General features: G+C 27.6%; 2 protein-coding genes across 2 annotated transcripts in view; both read left to right on the top strand.

Annotated features, from left to right (window-relative positions):
• LOC132929276 (AT-rich interactive domain-containing protein 3A-like) overlaps window positions 1-10,073 on the top strand; it is an 81,819-nt gene extending 71,746 nt beyond the window's left edge. The window contains exons 9-10 of the mRNA XM_060994519.1: window positions 3,945-4,046; window positions 7,501-10,073. Of these exons, the coding sequence (XP_060850502.1) occupies window positions 3,945-4,046; window positions 7,501-7,598 (200 nt within the window). The 3' untranslated portion in view covers window positions 7,599-10,073. The remainder of the gene's footprint in view (window positions 1-3,944; window positions 4,047-7,500) is intronic.
• A 16,215-nt stretch (window positions 10,074-26,288) lies between these two features.
• Window positions 26,289-27,758, top strand: LOC132929941 (uncharacterized). The gene is made up of 2 exons (XM_060995587.1): window positions 26,289-26,316; window positions 26,385-27,758. The coding sequence occupies exons 1-2, from the start codon at window positions 26,311-26,313 to the stop codon at window positions 27,489-27,491; spliced, it is 1,113 nt and encodes a 370-aa protein (XP_060851570.1). The 5' UTR covers window positions 26,289-26,310; the 3' UTR covers window positions 27,492-27,758.
• Window positions 27,759-27,929: the final 171 nt, after the last annotated feature.

Below are 27,929 nucleotides of genomic sequence, written 5' to 3'. Positions count from 1 at the left end.
GCATATTATAATAATTTAGTTTTTTCAAAAAAAAAAAAAAAAAAACGGTATTTCGAGGCCTTTCGTAATGAATTTTTGAGTTATTGAAATTACTATGGTTTTAAAAGATAGGACTGCGTTCCTTGTACATTCTAGCCTATTTGTACGCAACTCTTACAAACACTCTACACACTTAAAAAGACGTAAAACTATTTTTTTTCTCCAAAAATCCCTCAACAGGTGACATAAAAAATATGTCTTTTTTTACGTTTTTATAAACACATAATATATTATATATCTTACATAATGCGTAAAATATAAGCTAACCATAAAATCGACAATTATATAATTTGACCATAATCGATAAGTAATATAACATCCGAATTGTTCAAAGAGCCTGTAAACTATATATACCGTCGTCGAGACCGAGTTTCAAGCTAAACCGACCAATTTCCCTATAGCCAACCACGAAATATATACTATTATATGTACACACTGCAGGGCGCGCCGCGTCCTTTGCCAGTTTGCACGTCACACGCGAAAATTCTGTGAAGCGCGGCGACCCACTTGTGTGTGTGTGTGTGTGTGTGTGTTATACTAATCGTTTGCTAGCTATTATACGTGTACATATTAATTCTCGTGTATTTTAGTACTGCCTTGGCGATTTCATCCGTATTGATTCACAAACAACAACGATGTGGTATCCACTACCTATTATATCATATAATATATCATAGCCTATATAATATTAACACACACACCACATAATACGAAACGACTAGCGCGATATTTTGATATATATATATATATGCAGTATAAGTAGTGTTTATAATTTTCCACTTTGAACCGAGTTGATTGTTATGTGTGTGCAGTTTGACGTGCGTAGTTCAGTGTGCACACGTTGGGTATGCTCATCTCGTCCCCCGAGGTTGGAGAACGCACGCGGGCAGCTCTGCGTTGGCTGTTTGTAAACATAATATAATATAATATACAGTATAATAATATTCATCGGCAAATTAGCTAACCGCGTGAAAACTAAACTTTTAAAAATGTAAACGGGCTACTATAACTTAAAATTTTTTTTTCAAACGTTTTTATTGATTTTATACGCCATATAACGCTTTTTTTTGTTTACATTTTCAATGCGGGTTAAGTCTATTTGTTTTTCTCGAAAATCAAAATACCTTACATGAAACCAAATCCATATATTTATAACTTACTGTTATTTCCCGTGGCGTTCACGGGTTAGGATTAATGTCTCTTTCCGCTGTAATTTTTTTTTTCACACACTTGTTATTACGTACAAGTTACCTAATACCTCCTTCTTCTGAAAAATCTAAATTACATAGAGAAACAAGAAATACCCACGTATTTCTGGCAAATATCATTGTATAAATTAAGATTTTTGAAATGTTTTTTCACGGCTATAATGTATACTCTGTGAATATAAACATATTGAAAGCTTATTCTTTAAATTCACACTACAATTCTCCCCCTCCCTATAAAATGACATAAAATAAAAAATACACTGAATCGTCCAGCAGTTCTAAGTCTTTTTTTTTTGCGAATATAATGTTCTCTATAATGATGGCGGAATCGTAAATTTAGCTCTGAAATTCACAAGACAATCTTTAAATCTTTCCCACAAAAAATTACGTAAAATTAAAAATACGTAGAAACTGCCAAAATTAGGTATACGTGTTATAATAAATATATGTACCTATTATATTATGTAATATTTAATCAGTATACAAATGTAAAAATAATTGTTAACTAAATTTTTGATTAAAAATCACATGATGTTCTTAAATTAATTTTAATAATATTATGTGCGTTTTCACATTATCTTTTCGCAATGCGTTTTTTACGGTGCGTTCAAACCAGACGCGTCTTACCGGATCGTGACAAGGTTTGCCGGCCAGATATTAATTCGTTAATTCCGTTTTTTCTATAGTCAGGATACCAGCAAGGGATATCTTAAAAGCTGATAAATGTACCTACTTCCGTTAAAAACAACAATATTATTTATGTTTTTTTTGTAGAAACTCGTATTCGGTATACGTTTTTAAAGTTACGCACCGGTGTGGTCATCTATATATTCATATCAACGTGTTTCGAAATTTTATCAAATAATCACTAATGCATCAGTTTTCACCGATCACCAATGGAAAATAATTAGTTTAAAAGTCGAGATGTATAATAATATTATTATAATAACACAATGCCTCCTTGAATACCTACCCGTGACTGAATTATAACTATAGGGGCTCATTTATTGTTATCAATCAAGATCCAATTTCAGCATTAATTCATAAGCAATAGATGTATTATTATCTATATAGCAGCTATATTTTCATTTGCCGCAAGGCTGGACGAATTGTCCATACCTTCGATTCGGATACCAATCCTGTAATCCCTTTTTGAAAATCTAGTAAACGAATATTTCACTTGATATACCTAAGTATTTTTGAACGTCAAGCTTATGCGATCATCAATAAACTGAACAGTATTATGTTATTATAGGTACATACTGAAGTCTTAAAACATTCTAGTCGATTATCTCGACTGACATTACTGTTACTCATCCGTCATTAGTCATCACTATAGGATTGGAATTTAAATGAAAAAAGTATTCATATAATATATATTATATATTGAGTCTTTTAACACATTAAATTACATTCTCAAAATTCGTTTCATATACATCAAAGAATCCAAACAAAAAACGTTTTTAAACATTAATTGTTTTTGATTTATTTTTGTAGAATAATTATTTTATTAAGTCTTTCATATAATATATGTCTTACAAATAAATTATGCATACAAAAGATTAACCAAAAAAATATCCACATGATCGGCTACCGTGCCGTTATGTTATATTCAAAGTAAAATATAATATAAGCTCAATAAATAGGTGTGTTGTGCTTAAGTCGACATTGAAAAGGAGATTATTTATTAATTAATGAATTTCAAATTATATTGTAATTTTCGATGAACACTTTAATCATAGGAATAAATATATTTTTTTATTTTAAATTTGTTGTGCATTAATTGAGCTTAAAAAAAACTTTTTAAACCATTTTTTGTACTTAGCCTTTTAATTTGCACTCGGCCCATCAAAGTGCGTGGGTCGCCAAAGTTAAATCGCGCGCATCTTCATTTATGAATTTATTATCATTCATCAGCAATACTTTTCATGCAACATTTAATGCGAAATAAAGAGAGAGAGAGAGAGAGAGAGAGAGAGAGGAGAGACAGAAACTCAGAGAGTATGTGTGTATTTATGGAAATGCAAAGCATTCTATGGCTTGTACACTTAGTTTTCACCCAAATGTATAAAAAATATGTACATTTCGGATGGGAATAATATATACATATATTATGCACCTTGTTTATTGGTACTTAGGAAAGTTGACGAAAATACGAGAGCTGGTAGAGACGTAAATATGTTGATGTGCGGTCAAAGGAAAATAAGTCAGACTCCGTGGTTCCTTTTGCAGACACTACAGTCCCGAATTTTTTTTTCTGTAATAATATATACTGCTGCATAACAACATCATTGTGTATTATAATATTGTGTGTGCGTGATAAAAAAGATGTTTTTCTCGCGGAGTAATAAAACGTCTTTTACACAGTAAATAGTCTTATTTTGATGGACATTTCAGCGGTAGTTGAACACATTACTGTAGTACATTCGACGTGGGAATTTCGTAAAATAGAATATTATAATATAGCCATGTTGTGTAGAAGTATGAGCTGGAAAATTTTACATTTATATACTTTTTTTAGTTTTTTATGCGTTTATCGTATCAAATAATGACATGGAATTATATAAAAAAAAAAACGAGTGTTTATTTTTTTAAAGAATCGGCTTGTCAACTACTAAGAATTTATATTGCTTAGACTTACACTAATTGTTGTTTTTCTTAACACTTTAATTACATTTTTTTTTTATCATCACGCAGGTTCGTCGGCTAACAACGGCTTGGCGATATCCGTGACGCGCAGAACGAAAAACGGCGTGTACATGGGTCAACTCACCAAGAACAACGCATTGATCAACGGAGGCAAGTATACCTCTACATATTAATAGTTGTATGACCAAACGCGACCTTCTTTAGGTCAATTTTTCGGCTCGGTAACCGCCAGATGTATAGAAATATTATAAATCATTATAACCCAGACAATTTTCACTAGGTAGGATTTTTTTCGTCATATTAATAGTCTGCAATGTCCATGACTGCATTTATACGTAAATGCACGAACCATTAGCGAACACGTTGTAAGTGCGTAGTTTAAAAAATAATTTTCCAATATTCAATATAAATAAATACAATGTATATCATTCGACGGTTCGTCTCCTATTAGTTTTAAAACATCTTACGCGCAGTTTAAACGCAATCGACGTACAGCGACGTGATGCGCTGTTGCGATCGATACGACTGCGCCATCGAAATTGATTTAACTCTTAAGCGATTTTAGTCTTACATTTAATATTATTTAGATGAAATCATCGTCTCACGCGCCATGACTGGTGTCGACGACGATTAATATATAATGTTATTTAATATTCTACATATATATTATATACTATTTAATAGGTAACGTACTCTGTGCAGATTAGTCCATAGACTTAGATTGTAAAACGTATTTCCGAAATCCCTCTACGCCCTCCTCTCAGCCCACGTAAACTACAACATAACAGTATAGTTGCTATATACATAATGTACACCACCATATTATAGTTGCGGCGTTTAATCCCGTGGCGACTCGAGCGAGAATAAGAGTAAATCCTCGGCACTCTAAGTACAATGCCGTCGCCGTATTTAAAATCACGTTTAAACTCTAGTAGGTATATATATATAGTTGGATATAAAGTCAGTTTATATATTATATACTGTGCATGTATAAAGTTTATGATCATTTAAAGAATATACTATAGATAATTCTAATATCTTATTTTGTTCATAGCGAATTTTATATAAAATAAATTAATAACGCCGACGTGTTACGGCACAATAAGCAATAAACATAAGCCAAAATTGTATTAAATATATCTACATAAATCAGTATAATATAACCAAATACTTTTTTTTTTTGATTTTTTTCGCTCGAAAGTTTATTTTATCATGCTATCAAATATACACACAATATATTATTTAAATTACTCCATATAACCATGTAGGTAAAGCTAGGTAAGTCGTATCAGATAAGATATTCAAAAGGTCATAATAATTTATTTTAGTCCTTTAGTTTACTTTTATAGTTTTCAGTATTACCTTCATTGCTTTTCTGGAGATAAAGCAAAATATACAAAGGACCCACCGGCCACCACTATAGACACAAAAAATGGTAGAGGGTGACTGACACAAATTTATATAATTATTAGTGTATAATATTATAGTAAAATTAATTATATTTTAGATCAGTATTGACTATCTATTGAATATCATTAGAGGACCCACCGACCACCACCTACGGCACTATTAAAAAAAAATCTCAAATAAAATTACCTCTGTAATTATCGTTTGACATGCCACTAAACATGACATTAGCAATAATCTAGATGCTACATCAATTCTTCGATATTTAAAAAAAAACTACATTAATGTCTTTTTAAATGAAATATGTTTTGTACACAAGTCGCTGAATTGCAATTTCTGTAAGCTTCATAAAAAATGTCATTAATTTAAACAAAATTAATAATTTTTACATCATAATCAGCAATAATCCATGTCGTTTTCTTCTATAAAAAATAAAAGTTATAAGTAAATATTTAACCTATCAAGTACATGTACTCGTTTATTGTATATTATCGTTACCAAGAGCATTCAAATTATTACTGACTCTATTCATCACATAATAATATGCTCTATGTCTCTATGTACATGGTTTATTGTAGTCAACAGTAGATCAGTTATATATTTTCATATTATATTTTGTCAAAATTGTCCTACTACTATTACTAATAAATCGACTATAATAATGCTAATTGTTAGTTGCTATATCTACTATATTACTGCTATTTTATTTATATGTGCTGTCTGCAGTACGTGTCTTATACGAAAACAAAAACAATTCGACGTAGCGTAGATGTAAATGTACATGCCCGTTCAACACTGAAACAATCAGCAAAAACCATAAACCGACTTTCGATTAAAATCCAAACAGCGGAGTCAGTGGTTTCCGGGTCGCTTGCTCCCACAATTTTTCAACTTATTTGTTATTTATAACAGCGAAACGACTCGGGACCTAATCTTTAAAAATTCGCTTATATATTGAAAAATACTAATAACCTGTCCTTTGCAATATTGTAATGCCCATCAAACTAGATTGAGTTATCTAGATATCAAATTTCTTGTTGTACTTGTTGTAATATTTATATAGATATAATAATATGCATAATTTTTCACTTGTGCTATTATGAAAGATCGGTGGATAAATTCTCTCAGCCGCCCTTGCACTGTATAATATAGGTTAGGTTTTGAATAATACTATAAACGAAATCGCTAAATGATTATGTTACTGTCGTTATTAATTAATATACCCCATACAATTTATTGATAGAAAGTAGAATTTTTACACAAAGAAAATACGTACGGTTATAATATTAAACGTACACACCCAACTATACTATAGTTATGTGATAGATTATTAAAAAAAAATATCCCTTCGACAATATTACAAATATACAAAGTGATTTTTATTTAATTACTATAAACAGTCGTTTTCTCGGTATGGTATATAAACTGAATAATATGATTTTGTAAACACATGTTTTTGAAAAAAAATTTAATAAGTACTATATTTGGCTTATTACTTTTTAATCATACGCCATACATTTTTCATTTCTAAGAAAAAATAATATAATTTTTTTTTTATGTAGTTTTTTACAAAGACAAATTTAATTTATCCGATAACTTTCTTATTGTTATATCATACAATTAAATAATATTTGATATTTTACACATTTTACGTTTTTGCTGAAATAGTTCTAATAATTTAGTGGTATCTTGATTGTCGCGTTCGTTCATCGCATATTAATATATAATAATTATTATTATGGCTACATTATTATCGCGTATAACAGGGTAAGATTTATTGCGTAATATCTCAGTCAACACACAAAAATATTTGTCTGTATACGGTGTACCACTGTTCGTAATAATATAAATATTATATTAGTATATACTATAGCAAAATCATTATAACGTTATAATAATAATAATATCGTTATATCATTACACCGTTCGTATAATATACGACTTACTGAACCGCATATAAATTGTATTATGAACGAGCAAATTATTATATTTCAAGTCTTAAATGGTTGTGTCTTGCGCGTATGGTTTATAAGTTTAATTTTAATCGTCAAATGATCGCCGCAGTTTATATTATTATTATACTGTGTCGTTGTACCTACCATATTATTTTATTTTTGTATATTATTATGATTATTATTATTATTATTATTATAACAATTATTATTCGATATCTGACTCGTTACATCCCGTTTTTCAGGATTGAACAACAACGCAAATCCATTCGTTTTGCACCTAAACGGAGATCTATACACTGGGCAGTTGCAGTTGCAACAGCAGCAGATGGCCAACAACTGAGGACGTGACGTTTCTCTCGCACCGACCATTGGCGATGTGCTCACCTGCAAAAAATGATGAATTCGTCTGATTTAGAAATATTATGCCTGTATAATACACGTATTATAATTTATACCTTGTTATTTTTAATATGATTTGGACGTCGAAATTAAGAGACATACACCATGCCTATACACACCACATAACGGTGTAAGCGCATGTGGTGCGTTCGACTCAAAGACGAAAAATGTATTTTTTTTTTTCTTTGCGAATAGCTTTTGACTGATTTTATATTTGGTGTTAATCTTTCGATAGCACATTTGTAGAAAAATATCGAGTTGCATTCATTGTAGATGTCAGGTATCATTATATTTAGTATATTATGTCGGCCTGTAACCACGGTATTGCGTCACACTCGAGTTTTTTCAACAATATTGTCGTATTATTATTATGAATTGTAATATAATTCGTTTTTAGTTTAGTTCAAATAATAATTTTCTACCAAAACATTTTGTATACGTGTTTGAGTTTGAGATAAATAGAAAGTTTGATATTTACACATTGTATGATTCAGTATAATATAAACAAATTGAAAAAAAAAATGTGTAGTATGTGTGTGTATATTCAGTAGCATAATATATATACATAGTGTATAGTGTAGTTATTTTGAAGTTTATTGTACGACTTGTGTTTCGTCAAAAGTTTCTTTTTATAGATTGATAATAATTGTATTATACATTTATACGGTCTCGTCGGATTGAGGACTTTGTATATTTGTGTGAATGTATGTATGTGTGTGCGCGTGTGCGTAAAAGTATATATTGCGTATAAATATATTTAGAACGCGCGTAAACCGAAATCGGAAGGGTTCGAAAGACTTTTTGTACATAAAAAATTCAATTGTAAAAGTTTTTTTTTTTCGTCAACTCAATTTTGGTCAGCTGTGTCTGTGACAGCAATAAGACCTAAATAAGAAAAAATACATTTACGGAATCATAAAATAGGATTTCGTTTGAAAAATAAAGGATATCTCTTAGTCATTCGAATTCTTGTGATTTTGTATATTATTATTATATATAGGTACCTACATAATATATTATTATGTAATATAATTATATTCGAAACCGTGTACATAACAATAGGTATTACTAAAACTATAATATATCTTACGATATGATTACAATATAATATTGTGTACCATTTATATTTACCATTGAGTGGTTTTAGCTTTGCGAGCATAGTAATATTGTTCGATTTATCGTGTTTCTAGTGTATTATTCGGTTGAAGTATAGAGTTAGTTTTTCGTCTCGGTAAACCCTGCGCTGAGGTGTATAACTATTATTAGCAATAATTACTAACTATAATATCAACACAAACGGGTGTGACGAATACGCGACATATATTATTAAATATAAGAGGATTTTTAGTTAAATATAATATTATTATGATGTGCTTGTGAGTTGTGGGCAACGAGATCTCATGTTCAAACGAATAAAAGTACTGTCGTGCTGTACACGTAGTATTACAACGCTACCGTGTCGTGTTTTTCATAAAAAAAAAAAATTCTGTATTCGCATCGAGGTAATTTTTATTTATTGTTGACTTCGGTAAAATAATGTATACACGCATCAAGTAATCATAAAGCAATACTCGATACATCCTAAAACCGTCATCTTCTACAAGATGGCGTGTGCATGACCATTTATCGAAATGTATTACCTTATCCAAGACACACTTTATTGCTGCCCATATTATACATAGTTTTATATAATAATATAGTATTAGCGTGTACATTTTATTATTATATTAATCAATTTATACTATTATATTATCATCGTATCATTGTAATTTTGTATTATATATATAATATATTATTATATGATACAAATATGATATCTGCGTTTATTATCATTAGGTACTTAATATTATAATATAGGTATGTGTTAATTATTATTTATTTATACATTTATTGTCATTTATTTTTTTTTTTATCATTCGCATTCATGTATAATACTATAACGATTTAAAGCCATTGCAGGATAATAGCTAATAAATATTTTAATGAAGCAATATTATTATGATATTATATTATATAATATACGCGTCTACCGTATATGCACATCGATTGTAATAACAAAATAATACGTTATCATTAAACGATTTGTCCTCATTACATAAACGTATTGTACCAATATATTATATTATTCACGTTGCATATTATACATTTTAAATAATTGTTTAGTACCGCAACGACGTGGAAAATTATTGCTGAAAGGAGTTGGAGGTATGGGAAGTGATTATATATTCCCGAATCTCATGTATCGACTTAACTCTTCCAGCTCGTAGTTATGATGACGGTTTTTGTTTTGTTTAAATTATTATAGACTAGGATAAAATATCATATTCAATTTGTATTATACCGTGTAACGCAGTTAATATTATTAACATTTTGATGTACTGAAATTTAAATTTAAATATACAATATATAGAAACAATGTTCACGGGGTTGTTTTGTTTATTGGAAACATTTGGCTGATCCTATTTCAGAGTACAAAAAGAGAAACTACGAAAAAAAAAAATCATACCGGAAAACGTTCAAGATATAATATTATACAAGCCTGGATGTTTGATAAACAATAATCAGAAATGTTTTCGTCCATCGCAAAAAATACGATTAGATATTATAAACACACGGTTTTATAGAAAATTATACAATTTAAACTTTGGTGTATTTTAATTTAGTTTATAGATATTACAACAGTTTAGAATGTGTTTACATAAATTATTTGCAGGATAACGGGATAGTATAAGTTCACGTATTCTAAAAAAAAAAACCAAGAGGATGATTAAATTAAAGTAAAATATCAAGGCTGAGAAATGTAATAGTATTTTTAATTTACTGATATAATATATGATATAATATAGATAATATTATAAGATTGTAACTAATAGTTATTGTCGCCGATGTTAAAAAATACCTATAAATAAAAAAAAACTTTAATTCATGAAGTTTCTTTGGCTTATAGAGTATTGACTACTCATAGTGAACGCACATTAGACATAACGCAACAAATGGTTCTTAATAAGTTATTTATTAATTGTACATGAGTTTTTATTATAGATAGAATACGAATACTACTAACTAGCTATAGCTTAATAAATATAACTGTATTTCTGTGTATTTTAGTACAATAAACAATATTAAACATGTTATTATAATTCGTGTTCAAAAAAAAAAAAAAAAGTTATCACATTTTAATCTTGTACAGGGTAAAACGTTACAAACAAAAAATGAACGTGTAAGATATTATTAAAAGCCTCGGCAAAAAAAAATGGATTATATTTTTATGCTTTTAAAATAACCGTACCCACAGGCCTTTACTATATATATATTCCGCGTTTATACGAACACTCAGTGAATATTACACCCAATAAAAATATACTTTACAGTTTAATATTCATGTAATAGGTGATGGAGTTGAACGTACAATATCATTGTAGCTACCTATACCAATGCGATGTGTCTCATGTGCTATTAGAAATTGTTTAACGGATTATTTTTCACCACAAAATAATGCGTATAAGTATATAGTCAAATAAGCATAAGTAAAATTTTTGAAACTTTTCTAATAAATAATATAAAAATTACTTGTAAAATGAAAACAATTTTGTACGATTTATTTAAGTAGTTTTCATTATTAAAACCAACGAAAACATATTATACATGTAACTTGTAAGTGGCTAAACATTTTTATGCAGAAGACATTATTCGTTTCATAAAAAACATGTGATGTTTTGATACCGGTGATAATAATGATATCGTCAATTTGTGAATTCATATTATTTTATACTGTCATCTTGATTTTAATAATATATATATGTATTGATAGTCATTTGAAACTCAATTAATTTCAATCATTCTTATGGAAAAAAATCTTTTCATATTTTTTATATGGAAGTAAATAAAGCGTGATGAATGGTATAATGGTAATACTACAATGGAGTTCGAAAATACAGGAGCGCTAAGTTTTACTTTACCGTTAAAAACACATTTTATATAGTATATTATACGTATTCTACTGTCGTTAAATTGCGGGTATTATCGGACAAATCGCGTTATTCGCGGACAACATTCAAATTTTACATGATTTTTTTATATTATATTACGGTTTTTTTTGTTTATTTAAGATTTCTAATGATCTTTAACGATTGATAATGGTAGCTTTGCTGTAATATCGTTATGCTATTATAGGTGTATATTCTATGTCTAAAGCTTATTGTCCACAACGCTCTGGGAATAACGAAAAGGAAACGTAAACATAATATGCAAATTGCGGCTTACATATTATATAGCTATATTAATGTAATAAAACGATTTCGGTTAACGATAGCTGTTTTATTTTTTTTTATCGTTGTGTAGCGTACCTAAGTAGTAAAATGAAAAAGAAAACACGCATTTGCCCAAGACCATAACAATATCACTGTTTATGTGCATTATTACGTATAATAATATTATAAAAACGTTTACAAATAAAATACAATACGAACAAATTAATAATATCAATATTTATCATACATCGATGCACGTTCAATAAAATACATGATATATTTTATTCATTAACTTTCGTGGATAACGATTGATTACTCTGCCCAAAATACGGTGCCCGTGCACTTTGTGAAATTAAATTATTTTTAAACCATTTAATCTCGTTAAAGATTCGCATATAAATCCAAATCGATATTTTACGCACTTTTGAGTGTATATATTCTTCAATCCACATAACCATGTGCAGTATTATTACAAATATAAATTTAACTTTTATTGTAATGCATTATTGTTGTACGTTATAGTGAAAAAAATGTGGCCCTGGAAAGAAAATGGGAATCTTAGGGGTGCTTATTATTGTCCAAAGCAAATTTAAGATCCTTCCGAGTTTTATTTCATATATAAATTAATATATGGATGGCGTTGGGAGCGAATGGGTTGTTTGAGGTCACATCCCTCGTGGCCTTGTTTTTCAAAATATATTTTATGAAATAATGTTTTTTTTTTCTTAGAATAACCTTTAGATTGTTGTCCATATTCATAAAAAATGTAGTGATTTCAATATAACACATATCCGTTCACATATTATAACACATACGCAGTAATAAATAAGAATTTGATGCATTGTACTATATATTATATACATTACAATATATTATAAACAATAGATCTAATCCATCACCATCTACTTGTATTAAGCCGCGTCTAAAAGATGATATTAAAACGTGCAACAGTTACAGTCTTGACAGCTACTATCATGATTTCGTGTAATGTACGTGCGCGTAATGTATTAAATGTATAATAAGCATAGACGTTTCTAGGACTTTGAATTTTGAGGACTATCGAGTCTCGCCTATATAGTGTTATTTTTTTATATAAAAAAAAAATGGGTCTTTTTTCGAAGTGAAATTTTTTTTTACAAAGTCTTCACGTTCAGCATGACGGTCGTCATCGCGGTCGGACGTCACGGTTGGACGTCATTTTTTCCTACTAAAAACACGACGTGAACAGATAATACTATAGTGTGACCAGTCGTATTAGATTGCGTATGAGGTTATTTGGGTAAATCGGTCACGAAGTGTACAGTATAATTAAAATATTTATCTGCTTAATACTCGTATTACAATATTATATATATGTACAAATAAATTGACTGAAATTTTATTTTATAATTAGTTATTAATTTAGGCACACACTCATAAGCGAACCGTCGGTGATATCAGCAGAGGTCCACATTATACTCTGTTCGATTGGCGGAACGCGTCATACGCGGAGGATATCGGTGATCAAATTTACACAGGTCGAGAGATTGAGGTCACTTCACGGATTTTGCATACGATTGAAGCAGACAGAAATGAAGATTTGGGTGGTCGAGGTCGACGGATACGCGATGGGTTTTGGTTTGTGCACAACCACGTTCTCTCGGCAAACGGAGAATAGGAAACGATCAATCAAAAAATAATGCCCAATACTCGAAAAACGATCGTCATTCGTATTATGTATATTGCTTTGATCGATTTTTTTCGTATAGTATGTATGTGGGGAGTTTACTTGAAATAAATCGCCTATGCCTTTGAGTTTATGACCGCCGCACGTTTGAATGTATAAAGTTTTCTTGTTTCGTATATACGATCGGATTCAAAAACATTTTAGGTTATATTGCTAGTGGTAAACGAATTTCACATATTTCGCTCTACTACGACACGATAAACATGTACATAATATATAATACTGTGTATGTATGTGTTACATACGTACACGAATATTTGCTTAACCGCACTCGAACGAATGGCATTTTCTCCACGTGAGTACGAAAATTCTTCGAGTTTCCTATTGTTATACGTATATTACATAATCCGCGGATTTTCGAGATATTTATTACGATTTATTTTGTTTAAAATAAGTAAAAAATACAGTGAATCGAACAGTATTAATATACTTTTGCGATCGCCATCTAATAATATATTATTATTATTACTTTTGAGCGAATTCTTATCCGAAAAGTTCTTGTATATAGATAAGTGCTAACATGTAACTTTAAAATTACAATATTGTATTTTATTACAGAATAATATCCGATCTCCTGCAGAAAAACTACGTTATAAAATGGCAGACATTTATAATTAATTATATTCATATTACATTTGAACATTTTTGGACACGTTTTGCGATAATTAATGTTTTCCATATAATTATTTTTAATTTTTATGTATTGAGGTTATTTTATTTATTAGTTTAAATGTTAAGTATTTCTTAAATAAATAGTTTAATCACTTTTTTTAGATGCTAAGTGAAGTACGAAATATTTTCCATTGTATTACTATGTATTTACGAATAGTTGTAAAATATCACAGTCATAATAATATGTACGTATAATGCGATATATTCTGAGATTTAATTAAATATATTATTATTATTCGATGTAGTCAACGTGTGACATGTTTCCGGGTAATATTTACTTTTAACGATCATTTACAAAGGGGGAAATTAACCAAAAATGTAAACTAAACGTGTATGTACATTTCTAATGTACCATACTCCTTAGGAAAAAACGTCGTTTTGAATAACGACGTACATAAATTATATTTTTAATGGCATTTTGAGACACTCGTGTCTCGTAGACACGTCTTAATGTTAAAAAATACGTATGCAGTCATGTATTGTATATCTTGGAAACGCGTCACGTGTAAACGATGTACGTGCTTAAAGCTTAACGAATCAATACGATTTTGTTTTATTCGACGAACTAAACGTATTTTCAATAATTTATTATTAGATCATAATAATATATATCGTTTTTAATTTATTCATTTCGTTTGGGCTGAAGTCGTATAATTATATGTATATATATATATATATATATAAATATATAGTGTTGCCAAACTACAGTTTTGCGCGGATATGGCGAATGACCACTGCGGACCACTAAAGAAAACACTTCGTAAAATTTTATGATATATGGGTATTATAGACGTTAAACCCATTTTTCAGTATTTTGTGGATTTTAGGCTTTTCCAACTCATAAATTTCTATGAATGACTGAAAAAATTGATTTTTGTCAATCACAACAAGATATTTAAAGAAAACTAATAATAATACATCACTAAGTATTCAAATCCAGTCTGACTCATAAACATGATTAATATAAATGAATGAATATATTGTCTACTAGAAAGAATTTATTTATGTATTCTGGAAAAACTAATTTTATCCTATTAATTGTATATACATTTTAATACAATGGAAAAAAGAACTTTCAAGTTTGTTGAATAGAGGTTATATTTAATTTTAATTTTAAATACATATCACTATTCGTAATGATTTATATAATACAATATATTAAAATTATACTACATTAATAATAATTTGACAAAATATTTTTGATTACAATAATATTGTATGATGTAGCCATTATGGGTATAAGATATTTATAGCGAATAGCGATTTTAGTCTCTAAAAGTTTGATACGATAATTACTGAGAATATTCAACACCAAGAATTTCTGAGCTTAAATTATGACTAAAGGTGATGAATTTCTCGGCATAAATAAGTAGTTAATTAAACAAATAAGTTGTTAAACTATTCTATAGTATAAGAATTCAGAATTCAGAATTCATTCGATACCAAACTATTTCTCAACGGCTTAATAAGGTCCATACTTTCTACTTTGAATAATTTTAATAAAAATAAACTACCCAATGAAATGATTTATAAAATTATAAAGATTACATCTAACTAATTTGGAAATTATAAATAAAAATAATTTACTATTTATTGTCGTATAACATATATGAATAATAAATTACAAACATTTTATAATATCTATGACCAAAGTTTTATACATGTCATATTTTCGTATTTTTTTTTTATTTTTAAATTTTATTAGTGAAAAATGTTAAAATTTACATTTTTAGATGACTTCGATTAGCAACACATTGTAATTTATTATTTTCAGAAATTAATCAAAATTATTTTAATTTCAGGATTAGCTCAGTAGTTGTATACTAGCTACGTTTATTGAATAACTAATATATTAAGAAAACATAATGATAGCGAGAAAGAGAGAGTCATAATATTATATAGAGAGGTATACTTACTAAAGAAAAATGGAAAAAGGTCTTTAGATAATTTCATTAGAAGGTTATAAAAAATAACTTTAAGTGGTGTTGGAGAATTTAAAATTATATAAAAACTTGAACTTTATGGTACACGTGTATTGTGTATTTTTTTTAAAACTTAAGAAAAGAAAAAAAGTAAAATACTTTTTTTTCATTTGATATCGAGTCTTCAAAGTGTTCAAGTTGGAGCTTTGCAATTACAGCTAAATGATTCTAACGTGATTAAATTTTTTTTTTTGTTCGATTGTTTATAAACCATTTTAAATATTAAAAATATTTACTTATCCGTTCAAAACATTTTAGTGTCAAAGTTAGAACACTTATAATGATAAAATAAAATCATATTTGTTTTGACCGTAACTATACATTAACGATAATTAAACAAATCGACGTATGGGAGCAAACAAAATATATAAACATACATAATATCTTATTAATATTAAATTAAGAATATTTAACAGTAATAATATGTTTAAATGATATCTTTATGATACCGTCAATAGAAAAACTATGACTATAATAATGTTGTAAGACCCTAGTTTGGCCCTTTTCTCATTCCTAAATTTACTACCTACCAAAACTCATAACCTGCACTCATAAGTCTCGTTACCAGAATTATGATGCTCGCCAATAAGAATATCTCGGTTTTTGTATAATTATTATATTTTTTTTTATTATTGTTTTTGTATACTTTTACGAAATATTATAATGCATGTTACAATTTTTGAATTGCCCAGTGATTTTTATTAAATAAATACATAAATAAATAAACGTAGAAATGTGTGTATAAAAATATATATTGAGTTATATTAGTAGTGTTAGAAGCAAATAAAAAAAAATATATATAAATATAAATGTATCAAAATTAGCTTAAATATTAATCATTAAATTATAATATATTTATACTCTGTAACAAGATCTAACAAATACGTTTTAGATACGTCTTATAATTAAAATTCCGTGTATTTTTGTTAAAAACTATTTATGTTATTTAAATATAACATATTATAATGTTACAGTGTTTCTTTAGCCTAAATACCTACATTAATTTTTAAGCAATATTGATTTGCACTGAATTCATTAACTAATTTAGTATATTAGATGATAAAATAATTCAAAAAATGTCTTTTAGGAATATTCGAACATTTTCATGAGTTGAAATTTTCAACACATTTGTCAAGTATTAATAAAGTAATAAATATGTATTTATATTTTATTTTATTTTATATATTTTTACTAATGAATATATTTTAATACAGGATTTTTTTAAAACTGTAAAAACAGAGAAGAATGATTTCTATACTCGTTGATAATTTAAATATGCAAGACGGTAGAGTTGAAAATTGTGATTGTATTGAGGTTCGGGCATAGCAGTATCGTGAGTGACCACTTTATACATTTATTTTTATACTCATCGAAGTATCTTCACTGGACGGTTTCTTCTCTCAAGACATTCAAGCTATTGCACTTAATTTAAAAACATACATTATGCTTATTGTACTTTATTTGTAGTATAGATTGTATAAATTCTAGATTAAAAATAAAAATAAAAATTTTTATACTTTATCTTTGAATTGTTTTTCACTAAGTTGAAGAAAATTTACAGTGGTTCATTATGTCGTAATTGGACAGTGCATACAGTCGATAGTCAGATCAAAGCCGGTTGCTATATCGATTTTGTCGCTTATAGACGAAATGCAATTATTATTTTGACAATAATACGGTCATTGCAGTCACGCACAGACACACCGACCGCGGTAAATTATAATGCGTTTAGCTGAATGAGCTGCCGTTTGGGTGGATTGAATTTACAGCGCTTCGATGTCACAAATCGCTTATTAACAAAACTGATTCGGTTTGGTATTTCTTTGATCCCGTGGGTTGAATTTTTTAAATTATTTTACACTAAAATATGAATAATTATAATAATGTATTTATATTATATTGACGAGTGTTTTTAATTAAGCAAATTAGCATAGGTTATCGAAACACGCGGGACGCTTAATTTGTGCTTCTGCAGTATAAACTACATAAGCCCCAATAATAATACAATGTAAATTACATATGTACATCACATGTCAAATGTACGTCCTTAAAACATCGATTAAAATCAAACTGTGCGAATTCGATAATATTATAATATTTTGTTGTTTTTATAGCGTCGACTATTGTTTGTTTACGATAAGCGGTTGATAAAATAAAAATATATCGCAGTACACATATTTGGATACGCAGCACCGGTAGGTCGAATAATTACATTATACTTTTTTCTGACAATATTCTTTTTATGAGCTGATTTGTATACGGAACCGTTAATTAAATTCAGAATCAAACCGTGTTATTATACATTGCAGTTTCGTAAAATAATATGGTCGGTGCTTTTAATTAACTTGATATTTTCATTCCAACGATTTCCATCACTTGATAATGAAACCCACGCGTGGCTAGTTTGCAGTTTTAAAGTACACTTTTTATTGTTCGTTTATTGCAATTTTCAAAATCGTCATTAGTCATTACATTATACGAACACCCTTTAGACACTGTTTTCGTTGTACCTACGGGTTTATTATCGCGCTTATTTAATTATAAAAACACGTAGGCCACCTCAATCTAATGAATTATATTTTAAATACATAGGTACACATTTATCTTTTATTTTCATCATATATTTTCGTATTTTTCTATTAATATTGGTCCAAAAAAACATTTTTTGCTCCATCATTTTATCAACCGCACAGAGTGACGATGGAATATGCTTTGATTTCCACAATAACCTATTCATTTTCACAGCAACAAATAACGTTTGTTCAGATGACTTATAAGTGTGTTACAGTTAGAGAAAAAATATATAAACGATGTGAAAATAACATTAACGCGAAACGTACGAGCAGATGTTAGTTTTTCTATAGTAATATTTTGACCTTTATGATGTGTAAGGTTGAAGTATTCAATGGATTTTTACGAGAAAAATAAAAGCCAAATAACTAATGATCGACCAACGACAATCTCAAAAGTCGATGTTCTTAACTCAGAGCTAATACATTTAGTACAGTAGACCACTACCCGATATTGGTATAATAAAATATAAAAATAATTTAATCTATGAGTATAAATAACGATGTGTGGTTTAGGAACCGTATTGGATTTTCATTATAATATTAGCTTAATCTGAAATTTTGTACATTTTTAATGCAGCTAAAAGTTCACCTTAAAATGATAGAAGAAAAAAATTCTTAATTAGATTGATATCGACTTTTTCGAATCACTATTTAGTATTGTAATAATATGCGTAAGTGCGTCATAAAATCAACGTTTTTTTGAAAAATGTATAATACTTAATAATAATATCTTATTGATACAATGTTGTAAAGAATTGACGCTATATCTATTATAGTTTCATATTCACTTATTTTTATTGAAATCAGGTATTCAGGTGATGATTATTTTGGTGTTGTGTAAAATTTTTACAATAAAATGCAACTTGTACAAATAATATTTACATATAATTTACAAGTTGGATTGCATAGCAAGAACATCAAAATCCATTGATAATTTATTTATTATTGTAATTTTTTCATAATCTAGGGTATCATACCAACCGTGTAGGTGTTTCGAACCGCTTCGCGGAACATTTAGGACAAGTATTTTACTATATATATGTAATATGTATATTAACTAGTATAAACAAGATCGTATAAAGATTGATATTATAGTTAATAAAATTAACAATATTTAGAGTAAATTTGGAAATATCACATTATTATTTCTTTATTTTTAAAATTTTAATTAATTTTTCTGTTTAGGATTATTCAATATTCATATTTCCATTTCAGCCGATAATAATATCTCTGTAAACTATAAATAGTATTTAAATGTATAAACAATATTTAATAAAGTTACGTAATATTGGCTATTGTATTCTTCGTAGTAAACATAATATTGTGTCTCAGTGATTTATTAACCTGACCTTAGTGTATATAGGTACATATTGTGTGCTCAGTATTTTAGTTACTATGATAATATATAGCTACTACTTAATTGAAAATGTCAACCATTCTTTGTGTTTTATACAGACTTAGGAGTTAGGAATGATGTTATACTAAAGACTTTAAGACCATAAAAGTATGCGTCTGAACAAAAGAAATGTTCAGGTTTTTATCGATAAGATGTTATTCCGACAATTCCGGCTCCGGTATTGTGGTAAACAGTAAATACATTATTTTGTGGCATTTCATTGAAAATCATTTTTTTTTTCTTTTATTGATTGAAACAAAACATGATAAACACGTTATAAAGCCACGGTATTAATTATATAAAATAAAATTATTTTTGTAAACGTTGAATGTTTGGTATGGTTCACGATACTTATTAAAGTAATACAAAGTACTAGTAATGCGATACACGGGTAAAAAACTTTTAATAAATTTAAAACTTAAGAATATAAAATACATAGTTGTGTATATAGGTACTATATATATGTGTGTGTGTGTGTGTGTGTGTGTATACGTATACGAATTCTAGACATGCATATATCATAAAGATACTTATCAAATAATATGATATTCATTTCCAATTTAAGTAATAGAATTTTGATGTTTCTTCAGTTTATTTTCGTTTTAAGTTAATAAAAACGCATCACTATTATAGCAGAAAAAGTGTTTTAACTTTTAAGTAATTTGAGTTATTTTATTATTATTTGTTTATTTCCCATTTTCTTGAATATTTTTAACTAAACATTTTACATGTACTTATCATAATTCATAGATATTATGATGTATTCGGAAGGGATATACATATATCTAAGATATGTGGCATAATATGTTCGAAAATAATATATTTCTGAAAATCCAAAATACTCTTAAATCTCAAATTCAGTTAAACGTTTATTGTAGTTATATTTTAACTGTAATTATATTTATATATACATTTTATATTATGCTGTATAATATACATATTATGTAACAGTGTTTGTTTTGTACAATCGTTGAATTTATAAAAAAATTCCATTAAGTCTAGTTTTGTGATGGGTGATTTGTGCAGTTATTGATTTTATTTTTGTTTCGTACATTATCCACGCGTGGCTGTAATTTTAAACAGCAGCTGGGTAAGCGTAAACGTATGTATCGATTACGCGATGTCGATGCATTTGCAATAGACTATAATAGATAATATTTTTAGTTGAACTAGTTCCGATCTGTGAGCAGAGCGAAAGTCATCCGGAATCTCAAAAGACAATAGATGTTATAATAAACAGTATTATTTTTTGTATGTTTAATTTTGAATATTAAATTTAAAAGGCCTTAAATCAACGTATCAAATGCTTTTAGAAGTCTGGTAAATAGTTCAAAAAAGTAATATATTTTTAAATATTAGGTTAAGTTTTATTATTAATTTATTTACTGGACACCCATATTTATTTTATCGTGAATTTAATTATCAATAGTAATTTGTCATGTAATATATATTTATATTGGATATTTGATGTGGTGCGCGTATCGAAAGTACTCATAATATGATGTTTACAGTGCGGAACCGAAGGAAGCTCAAATTATCTTCAATGAATAATTTTTTAACTACGATGTACACATTTTTGTGTAGTATACATCAATGACTAAGCAATCGTTTTATTACACGTTCAATGAAGGTCGGTTCACTGGTCTATTATGATTAACCACTCTAAATTGCATATATACTATTTACACCCGATGTTAATTAATTATTTAAATTTTTGTTTTATATTATTTTTATGCAACAATTTTATCAGATTTCAAGGATAGTGAGCATCTACACTCGTAGATTATATACAATTGGTAAATATAATTACATCAGAAAAAGAGTATTAATATTATTTTCATAAAGTTTGAAATTAAAAATTATAATCCATTAACAGAGAATTATTGAAAAAAAAAATGCTTTCTGATGTATTAATATTGTGTATAGAGGATGCAATGTATATATTTGTTAACCTTATAGTATTGAATAATTTATGTTAAACGGGTTATTTTTGGTTTTTATGTTGTTTGCATTGTCTTAAATGGCGTACAGTTACATGCACAGGTATCTGAATACTACTGGATCACTATATGTGTCGAAAATCCCTCTTTATAGCAGTTAAGGGAAAAAAATAATATAATGCATACAATTAGTAATAAATGTATTATTATATTCGGTCATAAAATACACTGTTATTGTATTGTTATAATAATAAATTACAATTAACGATTATAATTTATAATATAAATACTGTTTTTAGGATATTTATTTATTGGAAAATATTATTATCTATTTTAAAATTAAATTTCAAATATATATTAATATATTATATTATTATCACGAGGTAAATATTTGTCCATGCACTTAAATGTGTCGAAGAATGCATTACAATGAGTTAAATATATTTTGTAAGTTAATATAATAGGATATAATATTTTATAAAATGTTTGTATTTGCTTCGTTACTGACAATAATTTGTACTGTTAATTTAATGAACTAAAAACATTTTGTTGGGTACAGACGGTACAGTATTCAATAAAATACTGTAATAAATTCATATGCGTATATATATATATATATATAATTTATAGTCTGTTAAATCGTGTATGGGTTGAGATATATCTCATATTATAATATTATTAAACAAACAATTAAAATATCAACCGATGAATAAATGTAGATATACTACTATAGATACGACTAAATACACGTTATCGATATGACTTTTCTGTTATTTTTGTTATTCGAGTATTAACTATTACTTCATTAGGTTTTTATTATTATTGTCATTATTATTTTGCATAACCTAACTACTTACAAGTACTTACAATAGTTAGTGAAAATATATTTATCAAAATAAAAATATGACCACATGGCATTATACATAAACAATAAACATATCAGATACATAGATGACGTGAATTAATATATTTTTTTAAATATATTATTAGAATATTATGCTTTATAAGCAGTTATAATTATATACATAATATGTATATGTGTATACTGTATACATTACATATTATAAAATATTAAAATAAAAAAAACTTTTTCTTGTATATCATTCTTAATTAAGTTAGACTTTAAACATTAACAGTAATAAAGACGTGATCAGTTCATATTAGTTATTAAATTAAATTAAAAATTAATTCTACCAACTTCAATATTGTAAGCATTATTATGTTTAATAAAGTTAAACACAAATTTATACAGTTACGACTGAATTATAAATTAAATAATAGTTTTACAGTTTGAAACTTTTGAATTTAAAAATTCAGAACACTGCTAAATTTACATGTATATAATATACATACTTAATATAATTGTTTGTGAGTTCAGAATAAGACAAGTAATAACATAGTTTTAAAAAAAGTCACTATAATTGTACGTTTCAAGTAACGACTCAAAATTTGTGTCTATTAGACAATGACGATTGATGTAGTATTGAACAATACAATTAAATAGAATGTAATAATGACAAAAAATTATTGTAAAAATAAAAAAAAAAACAAATACAATTATTATGAGTAACGTGTTATTCAATGATACAGAATCATTGTTCGTGTTTTATTATCAACATTTTCACGGTCAGTGTAACAGATTTAATTACAATTTAATAATGATTTTCACGCTTCATGGAAGTTCTATGATACACGCACATAAACCATAATGATAATATTTTGATCTGTAAACATTTTTTGTGCTATAACACTGTGTACGACCCTGACTGTATAAAAATATATTCCGAGTAAGAATAATACGAAGTTTTTTTTATTGTTGTTGTTTAAATAACTATTGTTTGTATTATAATTCTCAATCGTGATACCTTGTAACCATAATACATTGTAGAACCGCTAAATTATACTAAGATGAAAATTACAATTTTTAAACAAATATTTATATAATTAATATTATTTGTGGAATTGTGTTTGTTTTTTTTTATTATTATTATTATTGATCTTGAAATAACATCTGCAGCAGCGGCCATTAGTTTTTATATCATTAACAACAGGTCCGTTAATTAAATCAAGTCGTACAATTTACCTTTTTTTTAAGAAAGTTAGTACTAGGTAGGTGGTGTACCTATGCGTTGGGTCCGAGTGCTGCATCCAGGGTGTTGGAGATTTTGAGGTTGTTGAGTTCATCTGTGTACTGGAGGCGTTCTGTAAAAATATGGTTGACTGATAATTCAGTACCACAGATTGTACACATTGGTTTTTCTTCTTTTTCCATAAGATATCCATGTGTTGGTTGAGTGTGTCCGATGCGGAGTCTCTTTTTCTCTCGCAAAGGGGTTTGGCCAACCGTGTTTTTTTTTATTTAAAATTTATAAATAACTATTTTGGGCAAAAGATAAAATAAGTTTTTTTTTTAATTTGTCAACTAATAGTATAACAAATATAGTAGATTCTTATTACGTCGAACGTCATTATCTCGAACTACATTGAAAACCCCTTGAAACTACTATTACACTAGCTTAATAGCATTTTGATCTCGACAACTCGAAATAAAATTAATCGTTTTTCGTTATCTCGAATAAACAAATATTATTTTTATTTTATTTATTAAAAAAAATACTGTAACGTCTAAATTTCACTTTTCACAATCTTATTATGTCTTCAAGTTGTTTTAAATCCAATATTTTGCTTGATGAAGAAACTTATTTGAATATTTTAACGAAAATTAATATTTTAAAAGTCATATAGAGTAAGTTTATGTGATTATAAGGAGATAATAATTAAATAAATATTTTTAAAATTTATGAATAGATAAACGAATTAAAGCGATGATTGTATTGATTTTACTTCAATGTATGTTTATTAATTATTAGGTTTAGGTATGATTAGATGTTATTATTACGTTTTTAAGTTTAGCCAATTTTGGAGTTAGTATACAAATTCATAGATTAAAATCACTTAAAAAAATCGATCATTCCGAAAATTATATTAAAATTAGGGGTTTTCATTAAAATAAATGAAGTTGTGTTGCGCATGCACAAAAAAATGTGTTAACATTTATTTTGTAAGTTATAGGAATTTATTATCTATTCAGATCTATTTTAATGTCCTACAGACAAAACTGAAAAATATTTACAGGATAATGAATGATAAAGTGTACTCTGTTCCATTGACACACGGTATGTGATGTATATAGCTATATTTATATTCAACCTCTTCATATTTTTTAGTTTATGTTGATAACATTTTTTTTTTGACAAAAATCTTGAAAATGTAATACAACGTTTCGAAGAATTAGATATATATTGTAATAGTTTTTGTTATTTTAACCTTAATCCGAAAAACATTAATTATAGAGACTTGTAACTTTTCGCCATTATGTTAAAATAATTATACTAATAAACTATTTAACTAACTTAAATTATTTATGTACCTATTTTCACCGTTCTCTTGTAAGTACCTAATTAGTAATTACTATTCACTAATAAGTTATAAGCTCATAATAATATTATTTGAAACATACATATATATATATATATATATAATATTATACATAGTATTTAAGTAATATTATGAAGTATTCTATTCGATTTAGAATTAAAACTTTTACACGGGTAAAAATGCATAATTTTAAAACATTTGTATATTATAATTAAACAAAATTCACTATATATATTAGACATTTAAATGAATAATAAGATCATTTTTATAATACATGGTGTACCGTCAATTTATCGTAAACAATTTACCGCGCGACAATTGACCGTAAACAATTGATCGCAAACCAATTGATTGCAATTGCAATTTACCGCACGATAATTGATCGCAAACTATATAGGTTATTTCAGAGTTATTTTAAGGCCAATATTATTTTTTCGTAACTTTATTCGATCGTTAACGATCAAGTCTTATCTAACATTATATTCGTACCCTATTTTATCAGTCCGTATTTTTCCTTAAGTCGTATAGAATATAGATCACCATGAAACACTATGAAAATATATCAGTACTGACACAATCGTCAATCGGTATATACTAATAACTTCGTCTAGCTGAAGTACTGTACATAGAATATGGCTTTAGAGTACGCACACATTCAGTTTTAGGAAATGCAGTTATGCAGGTAATTCATATTTTAGTTACATATAGAAATGGAAAAAATAATTAATTATTCAAATTAAACTAAATTAGGTGACAAGTGCAGTTTCCGCAGAAATGTCAAGTGTTAATACATTGAAAAGGACAATTCAACGTGTACGCCAAAAGGAGGAAGCTGCACCAGCTAATCCAAGTAATTTTGAATTTATTATACCAGATAAATATAAATATAACTCCAATGGTGAATTATTTTTAAAATTCGATAGCGGTCCTACTGAATCACGTATTTTAATATTTACAACTCAACAAAATTTAGATTTTATGAGTGAATGTAATAATTGGTTTTGTGACGGTACATTTTCAGTGGCACCTCCCATTTTTGCTCAGTTATATACTATACACGGGGTATGTTATTCCAACGTTATTCCTAGTGTTTATGTATTACTGCCAGATAAAAAAGAAAAAACTTACCGTCACATGTTTGAAATTTTAAAATCACTGAAGTCAAATTTAAATCCAAAAAGTATTATGATAGATTATGAAAGAGCAGCTTTAAATGCAATCGAAACGGAGTTTTGTAATACCGAGGTAAAAGGTTGTTTCTTTCATATGTCGCAATGCATTTGGCGTCATGTCCAAGAATTGGGCCTACAGACAACTTATCGAAATGATCCAGAGTTTTCATTACGAATTCGAATGCTACCAGCATTAGCTTTTATTCCAGAAGTAGATGTAATAAAATGTTATAATGCATTACTAGTTACAAATTATTACACAGATAATGAAGATCTACTGGCACCGCTGTTGGATTATTTCGAAAATACATGGGTAGGAAAATTAGACAGGAGAGGAAAAAGAAAGCCGCCAAAGTATGCAATCACATTATGGAACTGTTTTTCGAGAGTAATTCAAGATTTGGCTACCACAAATAATGCTATAGAAGGGTGGCACAATTGTTTCACATCACTTATAAATAGTATACATCCTTCAATTTGGCGATTTATAGATGCATTAAAAAAAGAAGAGAGCATTAACAGATTCAAAATCGAACAATATGTTGGGGGCAACGAGCCACCCAAAAAAAAAATTTACCGAGATAGAGCAGCTAAAATAAAAAAAATTTGTACCACTTATAACAATAATACAAATATTGAAGACTATCTTCGTGGCATTGCATACAATTTTCAATTGCAAATTTAATATTTAGTGTTTTTCATTATTATGTACCTACCTTGATGATTTATAATACTATATATATATACTGAACAATATTTTTTAAACATTTTTAATCTAAGACGAAAAATATATTTTTAACCATACATGTAACCAGAATTGTGCCAAATTTATTAAAATTAAATATATATTCAAAATATTTTTATATTACTGAAAATGTTATTTTTCGATCAATTGATGTACGGTAAATTGCAATTGCGATCAATTGGCTTGCGATCAATAATTTGCGGTAAATTGTCGTGCGGTAAATTGTTTACGATCAATTGACGTGTATCCATAATACATAATAATTGAATATTGAGACTTATGAGTACGAAGTTACGCATTACCATCACGTTATATGATTAGTCGTTGCAGCATATTCTATGAATTTGCATTGTAGAATTGTAGTATATCTTTTTTTAT

This window comes from Rhopalosiphum padi, chromosome 4, assembly GCF_020882245.1.
Source record: "Rhopalosiphum padi isolate XX-2018 chromosome 4, ASM2088224v1, whole genome shotgun sequence".
NCBI lineage: Eukaryota > Metazoa > Arthropoda > Insecta > Hemiptera > Aphididae > Rhopalosiphum > Rhopalosiphum padi.
Note: the sequence above shows the minus strand (reverse complement) of the source record. Positions and strands in the feature narration are given on the sequence as shown.